The sequence below is a fragment of the Solanum lycopersicum genome, chromosome 10 (genome assembly GCF_036512215.1).
Source record: "Solanum lycopersicum chromosome 10, SLM_r2.1".
NCBI classification, from domain to species: domain Eukaryota; kingdom Viridiplantae; phylum Streptophyta; class Magnoliopsida; order Solanales; family Solanaceae; genus Solanum; species Solanum lycopersicum.
In genome coordinates this window covers 55,730,254-55,754,770 of record NC_090809.1, presented here as the reverse complement: position 1 = coordinate 55,754,770, position 24,517 = coordinate 55,730,254, and the positions used below count along the sequence as shown (strand labels likewise).

Here is a 24,517-nt window from a genome sequence, read left to right as displayed (position 1 = left end):
CTAAAAGCTAAACAACGTCCCACATTTTTGTTATTATGACTTTAGCTCTTTTCAATTCTATTCGAGCGACATCCCAACTCCTCATAAAATTTATCATAAAATCACACTACTTATCAAATAGTAGCAACCATAATCTTAGATACTAAAAAGTCAACATTACCATACAAAATCTTTTTACCCAACAGACCTTATTATATAGTTGCATTCCAACCATGATTCATTAATATAAAACCTTATTACCATCATGCTTAGTTAGTTCTTTCCATTACCACAAATTCAAGCTCACCATCAACATGACATTTCAAACCTAGCTATGCTAAGCATCCATGGGACTTTCTCAATTTATACACATTTTCTTACTAAAAATCTCCAATTTCATTCACCCAAGTATACTCACTAAGACAATTTTTTTCACTAATAAACTTGTCATTCTGGTATCTATTCATTTTCTTGGACCTTAAGATAAAATCACTGATCCTTGTTGACACCCAATTTTGGCCTAACATTTTTAAAATTTCGTAATTTTGGACCACAATGCTAAGCCCGTCATTTAAGCCCATTTTGAGTCTTTATTTAGGTCAAAAAGGGAGGGAATTAATTTTTCAGAAAGAGAAGAAGGGAAAAACCCTTCCCTCCCTCTCTCCAGCCGCTTCCCTCTTCTCCCCTCATCCTCTCGTCTCTCTTCTCCTCCCAGCCGCCTCCCTCTTGTCCCCTCATCCTCTCGTTTCTCTTCTCCTCCCAGCTGCATCCCTCTTCTCCCCTCATCCTCTCGTCTCTCTTCTCCTCCCAGCCGCCTCTCCTCCTCCCTTTCCCGTCGCCCCCTTCCTCTCTCTTCTTCTCCATCCAGCAGTGAGGAGGGCGAAGCCAGCTGCAGAGAAGAAACCAGCAGCGACAAGGCAACCTCCAGCCTGCGACAGCGGCGCCGCCTCGATCAACAGCAACAGCCCTGCGCAGCAGCAAGAACGGCCGGACAGCAGCAGCAGCACCAACGAGAACCAGCAGCAACAGCTCGGCGAGAACCAGCAGCAGCTTCCAACAACTCCGGACAGCAGCCATGCCGACGAGAACCAGCAGCAACAGCGAAGCCAGCAACCAAACTGCTCAAACAGAGCAACCACCGATCCCCTCCCTTTTCCCCTTTATGATTTTTTTTTTGTTTTGTAGGCTGCCAGAGAGCTCGAAGCTCACACCATCTGACCCGCATCGTTGCAATGTCGATTCCGGCAACGATAACACCAACTCCAGCGAATAGCAATACCTTCTCCAACAAAGCTCCGGCAGTTACAGTGACTTCTTCTTATGGTCTGTCATGTTGCTTTATTTTCTCTTTCAATTAATTGTTATTTTGCAATTATTCTTATGGGTTCATCAAATTATAACTATGTTCATATGTTTGGATAATTTTGTGTTTAAATCATTTGCTAAAAGTTTTTGTGTGGTTGCTATGTTCAACATTGTTATTTTGATTTTATTTTTTTATTTTTATTTTCACACCATTTCTAGTAATTTATTATATTGATTTTGGTAAAGTACTGCTATTATTATTTTCTTTTATCTAGTTGTTATTTTATTTTATCTTATTATTATGGTCATTATTTTATTCATATCATATAATTTTGTTGCTCTATTTTGTTAATTTTATGTTTTGTTGGCTGCTATTGTTTATATAGTAGTTTGGACCTTTGTTATATTTTATTATTATTGCTTTATTGGATTTTGTACTGACAACTGTTTGAGAAATTCATTGTGATGAACCTCAAATGCTTTAATTAGGTTTATTGCTATTGTTGTTGACTGTGGTATTGACATTTTATTATTTTCCCTCTAGTTTGAGTTCACTTTTATTATAAAGTTGAAGTGGGCCGATGAAAAATCTATCCGTCGGGTTTAGAGGCCTTCCCATTTTAAAAGACGGAAAATTTTAGTTTAAGTCCATCTATTTTAGTTGTTAAAATGGTTAAGTATTATTATGCTTTATTTATATTTTTGTATGTTTTGTTTATTATTAAGTTTGAACCATTTTTTGTTAACATAAATGACATACTTTGTTTCTATTTGTTGGCTATTGTGTCGGCTATATTCTATCAATTTCCATTTTTTTTCCTTCTTAGATCTATGCTCAAGATGCTTAATATGTGTTTATTATATTCCTTCTTTGGTAATATTAAAAAAAATATATATATATAGTGAGCACCCCTCAGTGACATCTCCGTGGACACAATTATTTCTCATTGTTTTAATTTGTCTTTTCCCTATTTCTCACTGTTAGCTTTTATGTTTGACTACTTTTGTAGTTATTTTCATTATTTTATTTGTTTGGCAAGCTTAAGTAGTTTATTTGTATTTAATTACAGTGTAGTGATATGTGCTTATATTATTAGTTTTATAGATATTAATATTTATATGTTGAAGGGGCCGATGAAAAATCTATCCGTCGGGTTTAGAGGCCTCCCCATTTTAAAAGACGGAATTTTAATTCAAGTTTATATATTTTATATGTTGAAAGTGGCCAATGAAAAATCTATCCGTTGGGTTTAGAGGCCTTCCTATTTTTAAAAGACGGAAATCTAATTTAAAGTTTATATATAATTTTAGTTGTTGGAATGGCCGATGAAGAAATTTCCATCGATTTCCAAGGCCTCCCATATTAATAAGACGGATTTTTATTTTTTAGTTATTATTTGAGTTATTCATTTTTATTTATATTTATTTGGTACTAACTCTTTTACTAAGTGTCTTTACAGGTACCCGGAGGTGTATCTCCTTGAATCATTCGAAAAAGCTCGAATTATACTATTTCATTATTTTGTAAATATTGACGTTAGGCAAACTTTAGGCCGATTATTATTTTGTTTTTATTTTGTATATTGCATGTTTATTATATCTGTACATTATTTTATATTCTTCCTCAATTTGAAAAAAAAAATGAATTCTGTCGGGGACCACAATTGTGGATTCCGAAGGGTGCCTAACCCCTTCCCTTCGGAATAACTTGAACTCCTTACCTAGAATCAATTTGATTTCGTAGTTCATTTAACGGTTTCCTAGTTTTCCTAAAATTAGGTGGCGACTCTTTTTTAAAACTCGTTTATTTTTAAACTTTGTTAAGATTGAATCAATTAATTATTTTTGAGTTGCCGCGACGTTTCGCCCTATTTCGACAGAGTAGGGATGTAAACAGAATGGCGACTTTGCTGGGGACTTTAGAGGTTTTAACCAATATGAATTTAATTTTTCAAATTGAGGAAATTTTTGCTTTATTATTATGTTATACCTTGTATTTTATATTTGTTGATTATTTGTTTATTGTATTTATTCATTATTTATTTTATTGTGTATATATATTTTTTTATTTATTTGCATTCATGGCATCTTCCAATATGTATGCATAGTATATTAAAGGATGGTTTGCGGAACCGCAACCGGATTTTAAAATACTCAATCCTTTTTCGGAATGATTGGCAATTTATTGGTTCCTTATGCATCCAATGGTTGTCGTGAATTCCAGCCTAAGTTGTCCGCTTGGGTTCCCGGTCTTTCAAAAGCCACTCTTAGTCAACTAGGATAAAGCTAAACCAAATCCGAATTTAAGCATCAGCCTAAGATGACCAACACACAAGGCGTGTTGTGCCCATTAGAAGACCACCTTGAGTCCAAAACGACCCACGACTTTAAAGGACGTTCATACTTATGTGTTTAAATTTGAAGGATGTATACGTTGTTTGAGAAAATCATTGTCTCATAGGATAAGGATTAGATTATAGTTTGCTTAGGTTAAAGAAAGTGCTTCACCAGCTACTAGTCTAATCGAAGATATTGGCACCCAGAGATGACAACAAATCAAGAAAGCTGAAGGATCTTTCGTGGAGGCATAGTTTAGGGTTGTACTCCTGCGTGGGATTGATTATTTTGTATACATTTCCCCTATTATGTATTCCCATTAAGTTTTATTCATAAAATTTGTATAAATTTGAGTTTTGAGGCAATGAAATATTTCAAATGACGTATACATCCTTCAAATCGATAGGCCTACCCTAGGCATAAAAGGGTCACATATTTGTATAGGACGCGCAATAATTGTTTGTATACTATGTAATATATTCAGTTTGTCTTTAATTAAAACAATATTTTTGTGTTTTATTCATTATTTGTGTGATATTTTGCATTATTTATTAATTACAGGAACTAACACTTTTACATTTTGAGTTGCTCTTCTTTACAATGAAAAAATAATTTATGTTCAAATTCAGAAATCATTTTTTGTCTGAAGTCGCAAGAGACAAGAGGATTAACGAACTTCGAGTCCTTGTATTTCACAAGGCGCTAATATCAAGTCAAAACGATAAATTAGGGGGAGTATTTGACTATGAGGTGGCACCCACTTATTTTTATTATTATTTTGCATGATGGTCCTGCTCTCACATATTTCTCATATTTTTGTAGGAATACCGTCCCCGACATCAGTCGGGGATGGTCATAACAATGTCTGGATCTCGTGAAAAGTGGAAGGAGACAAAGATCCAAGAAAACATCCAAAAAGAGTACAACAAATCACTACTGTAGAAATTCGTAGGGTACATTCAACAGACAGTATAAATATTGACGATTAAGAGGCTATAAAACATATTGGTTTAAAAAAAAAGCATTTCATGGAAACAAATTTTAGTGGCGCTAGACATAGGAATTTCTTTGAATTGTCTAACTCTTTAAATTCTTATATGCTATATCTGTCGAACTACGCGTACCTGATTCTCATTTTAATGAGATACGTAGGCAACCCTTTTTGGGTTCGGTATTATTTTTTTTAAAAAAAAAAAATTAATTAATAGTTTGCGCATATTTTTCCAGCCATATCTGGCCGAACTACGCGTACCTGATTTTCATTTCGATGAGATATGTAGGCAATCCTTCTTGGGTTCGGTATGATCTTTTTCAAAAAAAAAATTATAAAATAGTTTGTGCATATTTTTCAAGTCATATATGCGCGAACTACGCGTACCTGATTCTCATTTTTAATGAGATACGTAGGCAACCCTTCTTGGGTTCGGTATTATCTTTTGCAAAAAATAAAAAAAAAATTATTTGTACATATGGTAAGAGTCATGTCTTCAACTCGGTCGGAACCTATGCTGTTAAGAGCGTGTAAATACATTCGATATGGTTGAAAAGACTGGCTTTGCGGTAAACCATAGATTCTCGTGGTACCTTTTATATGTACTTTTGTGATAACTGAAAATTCTCTTGCATGCAATCAAGATAAGAATAAAACCAACCTTATGTTTCATGTGCATTGTGTGGTGAGATTTTGATCAAAGTTCAATTGTGTTACACTGTTGATCTAGAACTTGACCTGAATGTTTTTCGAGGCGAAATCATGAGTAATGTTTGGTTTGAGAAGGGATTGTAGGCCTTTTTGACTCGATTGTGCCTTTCAAAGCCTAACCAATTACATTAATCCCTAGTTTTCCCATTTTGAGCCTGAAACCTTCATTTGGACAACCAAATCCTATTCACTACCCTTTTGAGTGCTTACAAGCACTATCCTCTCTTGGCCCAACCTCCTTGAGTGCACAAAGAATGTGCAAATTATAACAGGAGATCCATGTTTGAAATTTCAAAAAGCAAAGATATTGAGTCTCCCAAAATCAAGGAAACAAAGACTCTAGAGAAAAAGAAAAAAAAAGTGGAAGAAATAAAGAAAGGCGAAAAATTCCTTTACAGGATCAGTGAAAGGTGGGAAGGAAAATATTCCAACAAAAAAAAGAAAAATTATTATAATAAAGAAGTGAATAAAATAAAAGCTTCAACAGATAAGGACTCAAAAGAAAAAAAAAAGAAGAGATGAAGAGAAAAGCTCAAAAAAAAGGGAAAGCATTTAAAATGAAAATTCAAAAGAAGATGAAAGGTGGGAGAACAATGAAGAGGATCTAACGTCAAAGACATAACAATTATTAAGAGCACAAATTATGTGTGACGCTCAAGGAGGAATCAGTCACTTTTACCTCAAATAAATATCCTACCCATCCCTAAGCCTACGTTACATGCCAATGACAAGCCCTACATAATCTCATTCCAAATGTTCTCACATTAGTGGAGATTTACATAAGGGTCAAGCATATTGTATCACAGTTGTATACATTGAACATTCTTGTAAGTGTGAGTGCAGTTTGAAAAATGTCCTATAGTCAAATGTTTCAAATATGTGTGAAATAGGACTAGCCTTTGTCGTGAGGGCACTTGAAACATGAGGATTGATACAATTCAAAATCTTTGTTTGATACAAGATGAACGGATCTTGTTGATCCTTAAGTATATTTGAGGAACCACTTGAAGTTGTAGGAATTACCTTAATTCAATCTTTAAAAAAAAAGAATGGGAGATTTACCTGCAATTCTAACTGTTGGGCAAACTTTAGACCGATTATTATTTTGTTTTTATTTTGTATATTGCATGTTTATTATATCTGTACATTATTTTATATTCTTCCTCAATTTGAAAAAAAAAATGAATTCAGTCAGGGACCACAATTGTGGATTTCGAAGGGTGCCTAACTCCTTCCATTCGGAATAACTTGAACTCCTTACCTAGAACCAATTTGGTTTCGTAGATCATTTAACGGTTTCCTAGTTTTCCTAAAATTAGGTGGCGACTCTTTTTTAAAACTCGTTTATTTTTAAACTTTGTTAAAATTGAATCAATTAATTATTTTCGAGTTGCCGCGACGTTTCGCCCTATTTCGACAGAGTAGGGATGTAAACAATCCTCATTTAGAACCCTCAAGATACACTTTTTAACTTAACACATTAATACCGTATCAAAAATCCTTAAAATCTCTCTTATACACGTTGCTTAAACTCAAATATTTGCAATAACAACCTAGTTGATTTCTTAAATGTGAATGCATCATCGAATCTCATTATACGAACATATGATACAATAGACAATTCCTTAACTAGTTAGTATTTGCACTTAACAATCGACGTATCCTTTTTCATATAACACTAGTAACACATCGTGAAAATTTGTTATATCCACCACTAGAACACATCATACTTGTCGAGAAGATTGTACCCAAATCTCACATATTTCGATTCGTTAAATGATTTTAGTACATTATCAAATCTATTTGATCTCTATTTCAAAGCATTATTCATTATTTCATTGGTCATGTCGATAGTAGAAGTAACACACTCCATAACTCTAATCAAGTAAGCATCAATACTATGTAGTCGTGTCATGACCTTCTCGAATATTCACACAATCTATATAATCACAAAAGAGATTTTGCCTCAGTTGGTGCAACAACATTCTTATCATTCGTTAAGCAAACGATACATATTATAACAACTTTACTAATTTTACTTTCCATAGTTGCAATATTTTATTATACTAGAGATATTACATATACCACACAAATACTATTTCTCCATTGGAAAAACTAACCAAAAAAAAATAACACATTCATTAAGTTCATCAGAGCATTGTTCAACCTCATCATTTAGTAATTCCAAGAGAATTATCGCCAAGCCATCACCTAACTAAATCCTTTCAAATTGAACATTTCAAATCTGACCATACATCTTTTTCATCTTAATATCTTACTCACACCTTAATATCAAATCTTACATTCAAACCATACACGATATCAACTATTCACGTGAGGAACCACGCCCGAGTAATCACCTGAGAGTGAATGAAGTGAAATGATAAGAATCAAATTGGACCAAAGACGCACGATAGAGATTCAAAAAGTGAAATTTTTTTCTAAAAGTCGCTATAGCCTCTCGAAGATACGTACAGACGTCTCTGTACCAATCCCCGACACTTTATTTCGACTCAACTTGTACACACGTGAGACTTATGAACCTGGGGCTCTGATACCATGTTGTCACGACCCAAAAATGGATGTGATGACACTCGTCTTATCCCACCAAGACAACTCAGCCTAAAATTCAATCATTACAATAAAATGCGGAAATTTCATAATCAATTCAAAACACCCCCAAAATTTGATTGTCACGTGTACAAGCCTCTAAAGTATTACAATTGATTCAAAAGAAACGCTAGTCTCAAATGAACTTGTTTCTAGAATAGAACAAGGTCATAACTAAGGAGAAAGAAAGTACGTTGAGGCGACAAACAGCTACCTTTGAAATCTCCAAGAAACCTCAGACAAGGAGAAGAGAAATATCACAAAGTCCGGGCTAGTAACCTACAAAAAAAATTGTAGTAGCAAGGGTTGAGTACCAAACCACACGGTACCCAGCAAGTAAAACGTCTAAACACAAGCTAAGGGGATAAAATACGGGTACTCCTACCACCCCCAATCGAATCTCCAAAACTACAACCTACATTAGAATCAACCCAACCTAACAGCTTACAGTTTACATAGCACGTAGCTCAACAACAACACATAGACAAATTACATATTCTCAATAACAACACTTCAACAAATTACATATCCTCAACAACAATACTTCAACAAATTATATATCCGCAATAACAAGCTCAATATTGATCAATCACAAGTTTCGCAGAAAGGCAATCAGAAGATCAGCAAAATACGATATCAAGTTCACTAATGATAAGTTTGTGCAATGCAATGGAATGCAATGTCAAGTATAATGATGCATGACTGACCTAGTGATACATACCCGCTGTCTCTCAGTCCGGGACCCATGAGGGACATATTTGTCCATGCATCTGTCGCGGCGCACGACACGACCCTCGATAATAGTAACCATCACGGCGCGCGATACGTCTCTCGAAATATAGTATCCATCGCGGCGCGCGATATGTCCCTCGAAATGGTACATCCTCTTAAGTACCCATTCTTTCTCAATGCACATAACACTTGTCACAACCAATGCCTCAAAATAATGCAGATGACAAGTTCACACAAATAATGAGGAGATGACCATTTTCATAACATCGCACAGTTCACAACCACACAAACATGAAGTTACATCAACAATGATTCAACAAGCCTTCAACCCTTTCTCAACACATCACACATAAATAATTAATCACATTGCCTTTTGTTATTCTTTTTTTTTCATCATTAGAGTTAATCAATATGGACAAGTCAACCCATCACCAATCCCGTTACTCCCAAACATATACCACAAAAAAATACACGCATTTCATACACTTAACAAGAGTTTACAAATCCACTTGCCTTGAATAAACGAACAATCACTCCATGATTTGGGTTTTTCCCCTTTCGTTGAGCTTCCAAACCAATCAATCTATTCAATTACATGGTCATAATAAGTTTTCGACACTAACAACACTCATGTTACTATGTGTTTAGCCATGACCCAAAAATTCACCCAATTTTATAATCAAATTCCTAAGTTTCAAGCTTAGGGTTAAGTCTTAATTTCTTCCAACAATACCATCCTAATAATTTCATACAATATAATAAACCAAATATTTAATTAACCCTCTCAATATACCCAAAATTTATTTATAATGTGATAATTATTGAAAACTAAAATCTGAAAAATATTAAAACTAGTCTGCTTCGTGAATCAACTGTAACTCTTGAATTAAAATTCCTATTACTCACCAATTTACTACCATTAGCCAATGATCATCTTTTCTCCACTTAGCCACCCAACACGTAGCAATAATATTGGTACACCATTGAATTAAAAGGAAACATCACATGCTTACTCACCCAATCCCTAAAAAAAAATATCACAAGATTCCATACATTCAATAATTAATTAACTTAAAACAATTAAAATCAATTGTACTATTTGATTGTTACCTGAGTTCGGTCTTTTTCCTCTGTTCTTCGTTCTTCTCTTCTTATTTTTTTTTTCATCTACCGCTATTTCAAGTCTCAACAATCAGGGCTTTTAGACTTTATTTCCTTTTATTTATTTATTTTTTATTTTTTTCCATTATTATTAGCAACAAAATAATCCTTTATTAAGTCATAAATTATTTACAAAAGCTATTGAAAAGGTTAATATAAAAAAGGAAATGGTTAAAATTCATAAAACGACTAAGAGAGTCGTTACAAAATGCGATGGCAAAAAACATGAAATGTTTGAATAAAAAAAACTATGACTATAACATTCAATTTGAATTAATAATTTGTTAGTTCATACAATTTTTCCAATATAAATTAAGGAAAATGACTGCTTGGGTTTGCTTTTTTCCCTCCCAAATGGTTGATTCTTCATTTGGTGTTCGAATTCAGAGTTGAGACTTTTTTGGTGCAACAAATAATAAAGTTTTTAAAAATAATTCTATGTTACTAAATAGTCATGTTTAGTAGCAACAATGTATGCTGGCAATATAAATGTTTGAAGTCTTCTTGTGATTGATTAGACTGAATCAAATCCAATCAAAGTTTGCAAAAATCTGAAAGCGAATTTGAATAATTCAAATAAGATGCATATTCTTTTCAAAATCGAAAACCAAAAATTCAAATCGAAATTAAATAAAATTGAACTAACCGCCTGACCCTTTCTTGCCACTAAATAAAAGAAATGGAAAATAGATTTTGACAATTCTAAAGTTAGAAACAGTTTGTAACTTGTTTCGTATTCCCTACCCACTGCCAATTAATTTGGACTTTGAAGTTAGTCCGACTATTTTAAATTTGTGTTTGGTACTCATTTATGTAATTCATTTGACCATAATATGGTGTTTTTTTTTTTGGTTAAAATAATAAGATACTGTTATTCATACACCAACACTATTTGATCACTATACTATACAACTAAGATGACAAATTAAACAAAGATATTCAAATTTAGAGTACAAAAGAGCAAGCTACTACAATTTATACATGCAAATGTAACTAATCAAGATGTTTTATTTTAATTAAAAGCTGTCTGGATGGCTTCACCATGAATGATGCACAAATCTACAACGGAAAGGCCAAGTTTAACTTCTATACACTGATCACGTAAAATAGTTAGATCACATAAAAAAAGGGGACACATAACAGTGAGAATGTGAGGGGAAAATAGGACATATTACCTGCTACGTCATATAAGAATTATACGATCAAAGCATACAAGTTAAATTCAAACCATCACTCCACTTGACACTTAGCAATAGAGATTAAAGAATAATAAAGGCATAAAAACATTTACAGCAGCAAGGTCACATAATTTACAAAATCCAAATGAAAAAAGGTTTGAGAGGAAGCAAAAGAAGCCTAATGGTGTAGATCTCTTTTTTTCAAGTCCCTTGAGCATAGGAACTAAATTTGTATTAGTCTCAAGTTAAACTAAGGTGTACATTAATTTTTTAAAAGAAAATTAAAATTGCAGGCCTGCTGTTATCTTTTCAGAAGCTACCTGGTATTCACAAGAAAATAGTACAACATCATTTGAAAGAGAGCTTCATCGAGTCACACGCACCACGATTAGGTTGGGGCAAGTGTGTTTCGAGGCAGACTTATCCCGCCACCTTTTACAGATACGTTTGGTACCTTCCCAGAGCTAGCCCTGCTCGCAAAATCTGAGTCGAGGAATATTACCACAACGGAGATGTCATCATGGAAATGTCGACGTACTCCACGATCAATTTTCTTCAAGTCTGAGTACCTCATCTCCCTTTTCTTTGCTGCTTCTTGCAATGCAGTTTTTACTAGCCTTTTCGCAATCCCCTGCCAAGTGGCAAAGAAGAGCTTAAGTTTGGTCCAACTGTTTTTCTTCTGTTCACAACATATATTAGCTTTGTATTACATCTATCTAGAGCAAACAAACTCGGAATTTTACTTGGGAACTCTTCTGAGGAAAAGGCAGCAAAATCGGTTTTTCTTACTATGCTAGTGTGCCTGCAGATTTGAACAAGTTCTTTATTGTTGGACAGACCATAAGGGTCTATATACACAGATCCAAGGAAGGGCTGAACAGTCCAGACCACAAGGTCCATAATACGCAGCCTTGCCCTACAATTCTGCAAGAGGCTTCATCTTACTTCTCTTGCATTTAAGAAATTTTATGATGTAATCAGATTTATAGGGCACCAGTAGGAGGTCAACCAATCAAAAGAGCATCGAAGAGCCAAGCAATGATGATACGCATGTGCCTTTTATGGTAATATAATGTTACTATAAGGCTTTCATTGATTTCACGAATCCTGAAACTTAAAATGAAAAAGTGCTTCCCTATAGGTAGAAATTAGAATCACCGAAAAACTAAGAAAATGGCAAAAGCATGTATCAAACGAGATCTCTTACATTGCGTGGGTGATTTTGTACAATGTCAACAGCATCTTGGTTACTTAGGTGCTCCCAGAGACCATCCGAGGCAAATATAATAAACTGATCCTGAGGTTGTACCGGGTGCACCAAAATAGCTGGATCTGCGCTCAATATGGGCCTTTGAAATGATTCACGGAGCCGAAACTTAGCGTACAACGGTTCCCTGTTGAATTCAGCTTTCTTTAAGTACACATCACCAATGGATCTTGTGATCTGCAAGATGAAGTACACAGATCATCAGATTATGAGCCATGCAACAACCAAAATAGACAAAGTAAATGAAATCCCTAATAGTATTCTCCTCCATTAATGGCCAAGGATCTATGTTTCCAAAAGATTGAAATTGCTTTTGAACATCAGCCTATCATAAATATATGGCACGCCTCATGGAAACTAAACTAGTTTAGTGCTTCCCCATAACAAATGTGAAGGTCATACAGAAGTTCTGTTGTAATGAAGGTCTCTATAAGGGCTGCTAATGTTTAAAGAATTGCTATACAATAGTTCGTCTCTTTAAGAAATAAAAGGTTCATATTTCCATTTTGACTAACCTATGTTGCTAACATTCGCAAAAGGAGAGCTTTATCGTTCATTACATATTTATGTGATATATGATTTGGACAGAAAGACTGTCATAGTTCATATCAAGGGTAATATACCAAAATTTAAGAGTAACAGCAAGTGTGCAAGACCATTTCAAGCATTGGACAAGAATTATCATCATATACATCTCTTGGGTTGAGGGAATCATAGTAAAATATCAGATCAGATATTCTAGACATGAGAAACACAAGACATGGAACTTAACAAACCCAATTTTGTCCTTGCGCTTCTATTATCAGGAACACAAGACGGCTAAACACTGCTGGAATTTGAAAATGAACAAAACGCAAAGCACGCTGCAAATATAGATCACACCAAGATGGGTAGATTCCAGTTTCAAGTATGCCTCAACACTCAAGCTAATACTAGAACAAAGAGAGGAGAAGCATGACCTTCAGAGCATACTATGTATATTGGTTCTTGAATAATCAATACTCTGGTGCCAGCAGAAATTAGAGCTTTAAATATTAAGAGTCGGAAGAGCAAACAAAGATCCTCCAATTGAAGGAAAAAAAGATCTTCAACTTTGAAATGCTATTCAGTTGAGGTAGCCACCTTTCATCGATGTAGTAGGAGACGACAAAGGCTAGTATAGTTACTACAAAGAATAATAATGTCAAAAGCAGAACCATCACAAGCTTATATACAAGTACAAGAGAATACCAACTAATTAAGGAGCAACAACAATATTCAAAGTCTCTGATGATCCTCCTTGCTAAGAAACATAATTTGTGAATTGCTATTTAAAGAATACTAAATCATAAAAGCATCAAAAATACTTGAGAGCTGGAAAACATAAACAGAAGAAGCTTAGAAATGCAAAGAAGATCTTACTTGTATAATACCCTTCACACGCCAAACATTGTGCTTTAAAACTACAATTTGCGAGTCATCTGGATGCAAAGACTGCATTTCCTGCCTTACAGATTCAATACTTGCATTGTGTTCTGCAGAAAGCTGTATAGCAATAATCTCTCCAGTTGCCTTGACAAGCCTCCCCAAGACTGCTCGAGAGTCGCCAAGGTTGGCAACATATAATGTCCCACTGCAGATTACTCCAACAAGGCAGCATGATCCAACAGCAGCAATCTGAGGTTGTGTTGGCCATCGCCTTGTGACAATAGAGAGGAAACCCTCTTCTGTGGCTTGAAATGCCTTCCGGATCACCTCCACAGACATAGTTTGCTGGTCAGATGTACACCCTGCATATTTGAACCAAGTGGTTGAGTGAAACCCTAGAACATAACAACGGTTTCGAAACTATATGGATAATGGACCCCCCCCCCCCTTTTTTTCCTCATCTCCACTCAATTAGCTGGCTTGCGTCTGTGCCAGAGTTGCACCCATGACGTGCTCCTAACCACACATCACGCGTTGTGCTCTTATCACTAAGTCAAAGCCCCAAGGGCCACTTCAACTTTCAATTATTGTTAAATAATCCTTAGAAGCTAATACTTAAGACTCCTCGAATTCAACAATTTTGAGAAGTAAAAAGACAAGATTTAGCTCACCTCATTGTGAACCATCGAAATAGTATTGTTTATTCCCCCTGAAACTGAAAAAAATTGAATGACTTGTTTCGAACAGGTTATAAAAACTTACTCTTGAGATGCTGAAAGAGGTTATCATTGATGAACCTTGAAGTCTCAGGGCCACCATGTCCATCATAAATTCCAACAAAGGTACCATAAGGACCTGAATCATTCAATCCCAAACACCCTGATTCAACTTGGCTCTGATCCTCTAATAGATTATTAGCCTGAACTACAGCCATTGAGAAGTCTCCATTAAAATGTTGCCCTGTATCCTTGTACCATAGTAGCCCATCTTGACGTCCACTGGCATCAGAACCTGTATGAACGTGTCGATTGGCCCTTGGCTGAAAACAAGCCCTCAAGTAGTTCATTAATCCAGATAACATACCTCATCTCCTCCAATACACCATCTAAACTCTCCACATCTAACAGGACACACTAAATAAACCTAAACTTTGCATAGGTTCCTCCTCAAAGCAAGTACAAATCTATAAAAACAATATCATCAACCAAGTTACAATAAGCTGAAGAAAAGAATAAAATTAACAATAAAACAGAGTCTTGCAAGTTGCATATAAATAAGCCAAAATGCACATCAAGAAGTTACCTTTACTATAAAACTAAGAAACCAAAGTATCCAATACCAAAATTCAACATCAATAAAAAAAATATAGGAACTTTGAAGTAGTCAAAATCACTTTTTCAACAAAGAACTGTCTATGGTCAGCCAGTTTTACATCAAATAAAGAAACCAACTTTCTTGATCTCCAAAATTTCAAGAATCACACAAATACTAATTAAAGATAAGGGTATATGAAAAAACTTACCTTTACTATGGGAAATGGAAGATCTGAAAGTGAAAGAGTATTAGATCTGTGGATCCATCAAATCAAAGCAAAAACTGAAGTGGGGTTTGATTTTGATAACCCTTTTTGTATTTTTTCTCACTTTTCTTGAAGATTTAAGATTGTGATGAAATAAAAAAAAAAAGAGTGAAAAGGAGTTATCAATTAGTGTTTTGAGTTATTTGTTTCCATTGGACCAAGTGAAACTCTTTGAAGAGAAAACCCCCATTATATTATAAATCAAGAATGGAGAGCTTGAAGCCAGCAAAGCATAGGACCAGCTTTGGGCTCCACACATACACATATAGAGTTGAGGATAGAGAGAGAGAAAATCTAGAGAGAAGAAAGTAGCCAATACACAGAGACACTCCAAAAGAGTCAATGAGTATTTTTTATTTTTGTTTGGATATAATAATATATTTTGCAAGTTGGAATTGGAATTTCCATGAAATATCCTCATATCAGGTAACATTGGCTGGTTATCAAGAAAATAATGAATAACATCATTTATTTATCCATCTAAACTACTACTCCATCATGTGCTCTTTTTCTCTTTTGGTGGTGGGGGTGGCTATCAACAAATACTTTATTACACAAATAATTCACTATTCAAATAAATGAAAAAGATAATTTTACTATGATATGAATAAATTAGAAATTAAATATTATAATAAATTGACTATAATTAATGATGAAAATAAATAAAGAATTAAGTGTAAAATTATTTACTTATTTTCATAAAATGGATAAGAAAATTATTGAACATTTCTAAATAATACATTAGATAAATATTGTTGAACAGAGGGATTAATTAATAATATGGATAATATTACTAGATTTTCCTTTGAATGTATTAAATTTAAATATTTTGGCGTATTATATATTGAATAGTTTGGGTAGAATTTATCTGCATTGGGTGTATACATCAATTCAATATATGCACATTATGTATTTAAATTTACAGTTAATTTTACTTAATCTTAATTATTTAATATGTGTTTTACTTTACTAGATCACATAATAATGGAAATTGCACTAGTTTAGTATAAACACTCTATGCAGATAAGGTTTTTTCCTTATTAAACGCCAAAGGTAAAATAGAGACAAAAAGATAAAATTATCTATTGGTTTTTTAAACTAGACAAGTATTGTTGAACAATTATTTTTAATATAATTAATTAATATATTTGATAAGTTTGATATGTTTTTATTCAAGAATTTTCATTTTATTTTTATATGTGATGTATTTTTATTTTATTTCTTTATTATTATTATTATTATTATTATATAGTATATATTACTTTACGTATTATCTTACAGACTTGGAAATAAAAGTAATAATAATATTTTTCCAGGGTGAAAGAGAAACGGTAATAATTAAAGATTTAGACCCTCCCAAAAGTAACAAATAGCAATTTTTTTCTTAATTGGTTTGTAATTTTAAAAAAACTTAAGAGTATTATGACCCAAAAAAATAAAAAATAATGGCCAAGATTGAATCCGAAGAAATAGGTAACAAATAATAAAAAGATTTTTCTTTTAGATGTTTAAAATAGTCTTTCTCTATAAAATAATTTTATTATTGAAATCATATTGATATTTGTCTTTTTCGTGATTCGACTCTCAAAAACATTTTTTTTAAAAAAAAATTATCCAAACACAAATTATTTATTAAAAATATTTTTCAAATAAATTTATCAAACACAAATTATTTTTAAAAAAATACTTTTCTAAAAAACTATTTTTAAGAAACGCTAGATTTTAACCATAATATCAAACATGCTCTTAATACGGCAATGTTATCATTGGGAGAGGGAATTTTTTTCTCTGACTGTAATTTTGTTTAAAATGTCTAACTATAAAAATAAATTGTATTTAAAATATATATTTTCTTTATTAATTTCAAAATGAAGTAATTAAAAGAATCATAATCATGTAGAATTAATAGTTTTTGTCCTAGTTAAAACAAATTTTGTCATTTCTTGAGTGGAGATTGTAATTTTTTAGAGGGGAATGTGTTGTGCTAAGCCAATCCATAAACATTTTTAAGATAATGTGATTTTATTCATTTGAATTAATTAATATATTTTAAAAGATTTTCTCTATTACGAAATTGGAATAAGTCCTGCATATAATATTTGAAACTTTTTAAATTTACTCATCAAATTATACTAATATATAATTGTTATCATTAGAAAAAAAATCCATTATATCTATTTTTTTTATCAATTTTTATATGAAAATTTGTTCGCACATCAATAATATAGCATTAGTGGCCTAATAAACGGTAGAGGGATAGGAAGACATTTTATGTTTTACAAATTATCTATTAGGGGTGTACTGAGCTTTAATTAATTAATTAATGAGTTTTTGGAACTTTAAGGCTGTGGTTTTCCATCTACTAATTGGTTATTGATTCATTTGATTGATGTTAATAAAAATATTTTATTTTTGGGATAATTGTATAGAATGATAAATTAATGATGTAAAAATAAATATAATAGTTATTATTTGATTATTTGTGTTTCATAGCAAATTGTTTGTCAGTCGTCTCTCTCCCTCATACTTTACCCTCTCTTTCTCGCTCGCTCCCGATCACTCGTCTCTCGCTTTATACAATAGAAATATATAAATTGTGTTTATGTTTCTATAAAGTAAGAGAAAATTGTTATACACATATAAAATACATATATCTCTGTTCTATACACTTATAACAATACAAATATTTCTTTGCCCAAGTCTCTTTTGTCTTCTCTCTTTTTCGTTTTATACAAATTCAAATTATATATAATTTCTCTCTTTCTCATTTTATACAATTCGATTCAATTTTATATTTCCTGTCCAATTATATAGTAAAATAGGCATAACTTTCAGTTGTATATGTATAGTGAATTATACATATGTTTGCCATATAGCACAATTATACAAACTTTGCTATAACATACAAATTTAAATTTTGTATTTACTATGCATAAAAGTTGCCATTATTTTTCTCAAATTTATTTAACATTTAGACCACTTTCTCCTTTTTATCTCAACTTTCCTTCTTCACAGGAGCCGGAGCACGTACTAAACTCTATATGTATGTAAGCATTAATTAAAATTGTAAGCATATAATTACAAACATAAGTTTTTTTTAATCGTGAATCAATAAATAATTTGTGTTATTAAATGACGGAAAATAAATTTTTTTATTAAAATATTAAAAAGCTTTCTAATTTTTTTTGTATGACAACACTTTTTTTCATCACTGATTAAATTAAAATATTTGCAGAAATAACCGTTAAACATTTTTTAGTGAAAAATAATATTTTTTTATAGTGATAGTAGACAAATAGCGGTGGTTATTTTTTCATTTGTGCATGTCATCCTTCCACATATTTTTGTGTTCGTATCCTATTGGAGATGATAAAAATTATTTTGTTAAGCATCGTTTTACTTTAGACTTTCCATACACATAAAAATATTTAACTGACTTCTGGTACTTTGACATTACAAAACTCAAATATATCTAGACCAAAGTCCCATCAATATAAAGCAAAATGATAGTACATACTATAGTATTGAAATTTTTTTATTATGGATGAGACACAACTTATATTAATTGTATGATAAAGTACTTTATTATTATTAGATTTGAACTTGTAGAGCCTACGCTTGATTTTTCTTCTCCTCTTATTTTTCTTCTTGTTTTTCTGTTTCCTCTTTTTTCTCATTTCCTGTTTTTTTTTCTTTAAATTTATTTGAATTGTATTGTATTAGAGATTCATCTTACTAAATTAGTCTTATTAATAAGCAATAACATTTTAAAAAATTGTGTTAAAAATTAATATCTTATGTAGTTATGATAAAAAATTTATTTTTTAAAAGTATTATTTGTTGAAAAACACATAAAAAATAAGTTATTTTAGTATAAAAGTATTCAGTTACTCTCCTAAATTATTTGTTCTTTTTTAAAAAAATACTTTTTTAAAAAAATATTCTTTTCAAAACTACATAAGATATTAATAAGCATATATATATATATATATATATATATTGAAGAAACTTATCCCCTAGAACAAGAACCAAGTTCTTGTAAGTTACTTTTAAGTAAAGACACAAACACTTATTAAATTAAAAACCTTCGTCACTCAAGGAAGGAAAAACCTCGTTTTATTAATTCAACTATAAGATTTTGTGATTACAACTCAATAATCAAAAAGCCTTATAACTACTACCTCTCTCGATTGACTACAATCGACTTCTACTCTCAAAAGGTCAAACCCACCTTTTGTTACAACTCTCACAGAAACTCAACCCTACAAGAAGCCAAACCCACTCCTTATACAATAATTCGTAACTTACAATCAAGAACGAAACAAGAAGATAGTTTTACACATTTAAAAATTTCTCACTCAAGAACTCTTTAAACTTAGCAAACCTATCGATCTTGAAGACTTCTACTCGATGAATAAATCTCACTTTTCTCTCTTTGTAAAGTCGTGGGGTTCTTCATCTGCATCATCCTCTTCTTATAGAGTTCCTTTTGCTTGAATCCTTATCAGATAAGGTAAGGAAATTGTTGTTAAACAAGGATTCCCTTTTAAAGTACAATCCTTATTATATACAACTTCCTTCCTTAATAATATATTTAAGGTTTCCTTATTTGTATTAACTTATACCTTTAATATATTATTTTTGGCTTTGACAAATAACTCTATTTTCTTGATTACGTAGATGACCCATTTTACTCGATCTTGGCTTCTTTTGCTGCGTACATTTGCTACTGATTATTTGCACTTCTTGTCTATCATCAAAACATTGATTTTTATATTCTTGTAGTAGAATTATCGATTCTATCATATTCCCCCTTTTTGATGAAGACAAATCTATCTGTGTGATGCAAATACTCTTCCCCCTTTTGACAAATCAAAAAGAGTCCAACAACGGCTAAACAAAACCAAATATCATCCATAGCAACAATTGAAGCTCAGCCAGTTGAGCGTAATAAAATGTTATGGCAATCAAAATGAAGAGTAATAACACAGAGTTAAACAACTAAGAGAACCAGGTTCAAACAAGATGCTTTTTCAAGTTGAAGTTTGACTAGGCTTGGTTGAAGCAGAAGCAAGCATATCCAGAACTCTGTCAACTCTTGCATTGTTAGCAAGTTGCTGCTGCACCAACTGATCCTTCAACCTGTGAATTTCAGCATTTGAAGTATGAAGTTCAGCACGTAACTTCTGGTTTTCTAACTCAAGAGTGGCATATTTTTCTTCAGCCATTTTGAGTTCCCTGATTAACTGAGCAACAGGACAAGATGTACGTGGAGAAGCATTTGCAACCTGCTCCGACTCCATGGGAATTCCACAATCAGCAAGAATGGTTTGAGTGAACATATCTACACGAGTTAAAATCCTGCCTTCTCCCAATGGTACTTCAAATGCATCAAACACTCTAGTTAACAGATTTCCAAAAGCTAATTGATGAGAACCTAGTTTAGGATCAACAATTCTAGCAAGATGTTTGATATTCAGTGTGGGCCAGTCAATGCGTTCTTTGCACTCAAGAGCATTCATAAGTCCCATGTCTCTTATGGAGGCAATGTGTCGCTGGTGACCTTTAGGCAGTATCACCTTATGAACTATCTCAAAAAGAAGCTTATGCAATGATCTCATAATGCCCTTTAAAACAGTTTGTCCCTAGAATTGACTCTACCTTGAGAGAATTTGGCTGGCAAGCTAGAGTGTTCATCAAAACCCCAATGATACTCATTAATCCCCACAGATGGTATATGCAAGATTTCCCCAAGTTTTGTTGCATCAAAAACAATGTCAACCCCCTTCACATTAGATGATACCACATCTCCTTCCAGGATTACCAAGTTTGTATAGAAATCTACCACTTCTTGTTCATATATCAGATTAGGTTCAAGAAATACACCCCTGAAACCTAAGTAGTTCACAAACCTGCTTGACTATATCCATTGAAAGTATATCAGGGTGAAAAGTTCTACCCCTAAGCACTGTTTTGGTTTGGAAATACTTTTTCTTTCCCACTTTGAGAAATTTATCTACATTTCTTTTTGTAGATGTTGATTTTGACTGGGGAGTTGCAGAATGTTTACCTTTAGAGACATCATCAGTTTCAGAATCAAGATTCATTGGAGAAACAGATGAGTGAATAGGAGACTTACCCAGACGACGACGCTTCACACTAGATGTTGCATCATCAGTTGGTTTGACCACATTCGCACTCCAAGTCACTGGCCTATTTGGACGAACCTGTTTAAATGCAATGTGCTTTCTTAGCCGTCTGGGTTTCTTAGGATGAAGTGTGCTCAGAAGAATGTCATCATTGATTGGAGAATGTGGAGATGGTGATGGATTTTGTGGAGTGGTTTTGTGAGATGGGGAAGAAGAGGGATTATTTGGGATAGTGGTTAAGGGAGTTTCTGGGTTTGGTGATAATGGGGTTTCTTGGACTGGTGGTGGTGGAGATTCTATGATGGGTGGTGGTGGAGATTTTGCAACTAGAGGTGGATATGCTTCTTTAACTGGTGATGGTGGAGATGTAACTTTTGGTGGTGGAGATGTAGATGGATCTGATTTGGGTGAGGATGTAGATGGTTTGGTTGGAAGTTGGCTTTCTTCCCCTTGATTAAGCATCGTATCAACGACCGGGTTCTCTTCCACCTGAGAAGATGCACTGTCAGATGAATTTTCATCATCTGAGTAAGTAACGAGTGGAATAACCATGGTGAAGGAGGGGATTTCTTTTTCTTTTTTCTGAAGAATGAAGATGAGAAAAAGTTGGTTGCTTGTTTAGAGAGAGTGCTTTATTGGGAACGGTTTTGATGTTGTATTCGAGGGGTTTAAGTAATTATGGGAGATTGACATCAAGGAGACGTGTGTTTTGACGGTTGCACCTGCTTTTTAGAGACGTGACATAGGAGAGAGAAGATGAATTTTTTTTTCCTTTTTTTTTTTAAATTTTTGATAGCCAAGTGTAGAGCAGTTGTAGAACCAATTAGACTGAACCTGGTTCATATCTCCTTAGAACTTGGTTGGACAGGATTCAATCTAAAAAGATGAGCCCTAACTCAACTCTATTTTTCTGAAATGACTCTCTTCCTAGTGCCTTGGTGAAAATATCAGCACCTTGATCCTCAGTTTTGCAGAACTTCATTACTATGTTTCCTTTTTCAACATTATCACGAAGAAAGTGATGTCTAACATCTATGTGTTTGGTACGTTTGTGTTGAACTGAGTTTTTGGCCATGTTCATAGCACTTGTATTATCACATAGAATAGGAATACAACCAGTTTCTATACCAAAATCTTTAAGCTGTTGTTTTATCCAAAGAAGTTGGGCACAACATGAAGCAGCTACAACATACTCAGCCTCCGCAGTAGATAGGGCCACTGAATTTTGTTTTCTAGTTGCCCAAGATATTAAACATGGTCCTAAAAAGTGTACCATCCCAGAGGTACTTTTTCTATCAACCATATGTCCTGCATAATCTGCATCAGCAAATCCTTTTAATCAAAAGAGTCCCCAGTTGGATACCAGAGAACCAGGTTCATTGTGCCTTTTAAATATCTCAAGATTCTTTTGACAGCTTTTAGATGCGATTCCTTGGGATAGGACTGAAACCTTGCACATAGACCAACAGTGAACACTACATCAGGTCTACTGGCAGTGAGGTATAGGAGTGATCCAATCATACCTCTATATCTAGTGTCATTGACTGGTGAACCTGGTTCATCTTTATCAAGCTTTGTTGTTGTCTCAGTGGGTGTGTCATTTGACTTAGCTTCATTCATATCATACTTCTTCAGTAATTCCTTGATGTACTTTTGTTGATGAATTGATGTTCCAACTGGAGTTTGCTTAATTTGGAGTCTTAAAAAGAAGTTTAACTCTCCCATCATGCTCATCTCAAACTCACTATTCATTAGTTGAGCAAATTCTACTCCCAGTGAATCATTGGTTCCTCCAAATATGATATCATCTACATATACTTAGACTATAAACAGATCTTTACCTTGTTTTCGGAGAAACAGTGTATTATCAATTTTTCCTCTTGTATATCCATGTGTGAGAAGAAAAGTGGACAATCGATCATACCATGCTCTAGGTGCTTGTTTTAGCCCATAGAGTGCTTTGTCCAGTGTATTATACCTTTAATATATTATTTTTGGCTTTGACAAATAACTCTATTTTCTTGATTACGTGGCTGACCCATTTTACTCGATCTTGGCTTCTTTTGCTGCGTACATTTGCTACTGATTATTTGCACTTCTTGTCTATCATCAAAACATTGATTTTTATATTCTTGTAGTAGAATTATCGCTATCACACACACACACACACACACACACACACACGCACACGCACACGCACACACGCACACGCACACACGCACACGCACACGCACACGCACGCACACACGGCATTTGACCGTAGAATTTAATATATTTGTTATTGTATTTGAAATATATGGAGCAACAATTGATAATAAGAGTATGTTTTATTTTAATAAAAGAATATTTGAAATAATATTTATGTTTGAATATACTTTAATATAAATTCAAAAGTGAAAAATGAGTTTAAAAACATATATACTAACATGTATTTCAAATTTTCATAATCAAATATCAATTTTTAAATAAAGTTAAAATGAATTTTAGATAAATTTTAAAAGTCAAAATTAAAATGATACAAAATATAAAGGTGAAAATATTTAAAGTACTATAAATAAAAAAGGGAAAATACTCAAGTACCCCCTCAACCTATGTCCGAAATCCCAGAGACACACTTATACTATACTAAGGTCCTATTACCCCCCTGAACTTATTTTATATGTAATTTTCTACCCCTTTTTAGCCTATGTGGCACTAGTTCGAAAAAAAAAGTCAACCATCGTTGGGCCCACAAGATAGTGTCACGTAAGCTAAAAAGGGGTAAAAAATTATTAATAAAATAAGTTCAGGGGGTAATAGGACCTTAGTATAGTATAAGTGTGTCTCTGAGATTTCGGGCATAGGTTGAAGGGGTGCTTGAGCATTATCCCATATGAAAGAAAAGAAATAAAAATAATTTTAGTGGTCAATTTTATGATATAAGTGACCATTTAAAGAATTAAGTTGGAGTTTTGTATGCTTGTGCTTTTTTGAATTAATGAAAAAAAAAATTCGATAAAAATAATTAGATAAAAAAAATTATTTTCTTACGTACAAAATGATTGATTAATTAAATTAGTTTCAAAATAAATTTAAAGAAAAGAAAAGGAAAGAATGTTCAAATATAATAAT

The 24,517-nt window shown here is 33.1% G+C and overlaps 1 protein-coding gene across 3 annotated transcripts; it reads right to left on the bottom strand.

Annotated features, from left to right (window-relative positions):
- Nucleotides 1-11,079: 11,079 nt before the first annotated feature.
- LOC101244427 (probable protein phosphatase 2C 46) lies at nucleotides 11,080-15,702 on the bottom strand. Of its 3 annotated transcripts, none has more exons than XM_004248596.5 (5): nucleotides 15,201-15,702; nucleotides 14,441-14,861; nucleotides 13,673-14,040; nucleotides 12,212-12,448; nucleotides 11,080-11,635 (listed from the first exon to the last, which is right to left on the bottom strand). In XM_004248596.5, exons 2-5 carry the CDS (start codon nucleotides 14,757-14,759, stop codon nucleotides 11,393-11,395), a joined length of 1,167 nt encoding a protein of 388 aa, XP_004248644.1. In that variant the 5' UTR covers nucleotides 14,760-14,861; nucleotides 15,201-15,702; the 3' UTR covers nucleotides 11,080-11,392. The 3 variants fall into 3 exon arrangements, with proteins under 3 accessions (XP_004248644.1, XP_004248645.1, XP_010327397.1); XM_004248597.5 differs by having other exon boundaries at nucleotides 14,441-14,717; nucleotides 15,201-15,598; XM_010329095.4 differs by having other exon boundaries at nucleotides 14,981-15,427.
- Between the last annotated feature and the right edge of the window lie 8,815 nt (nucleotides 15,703-24,517).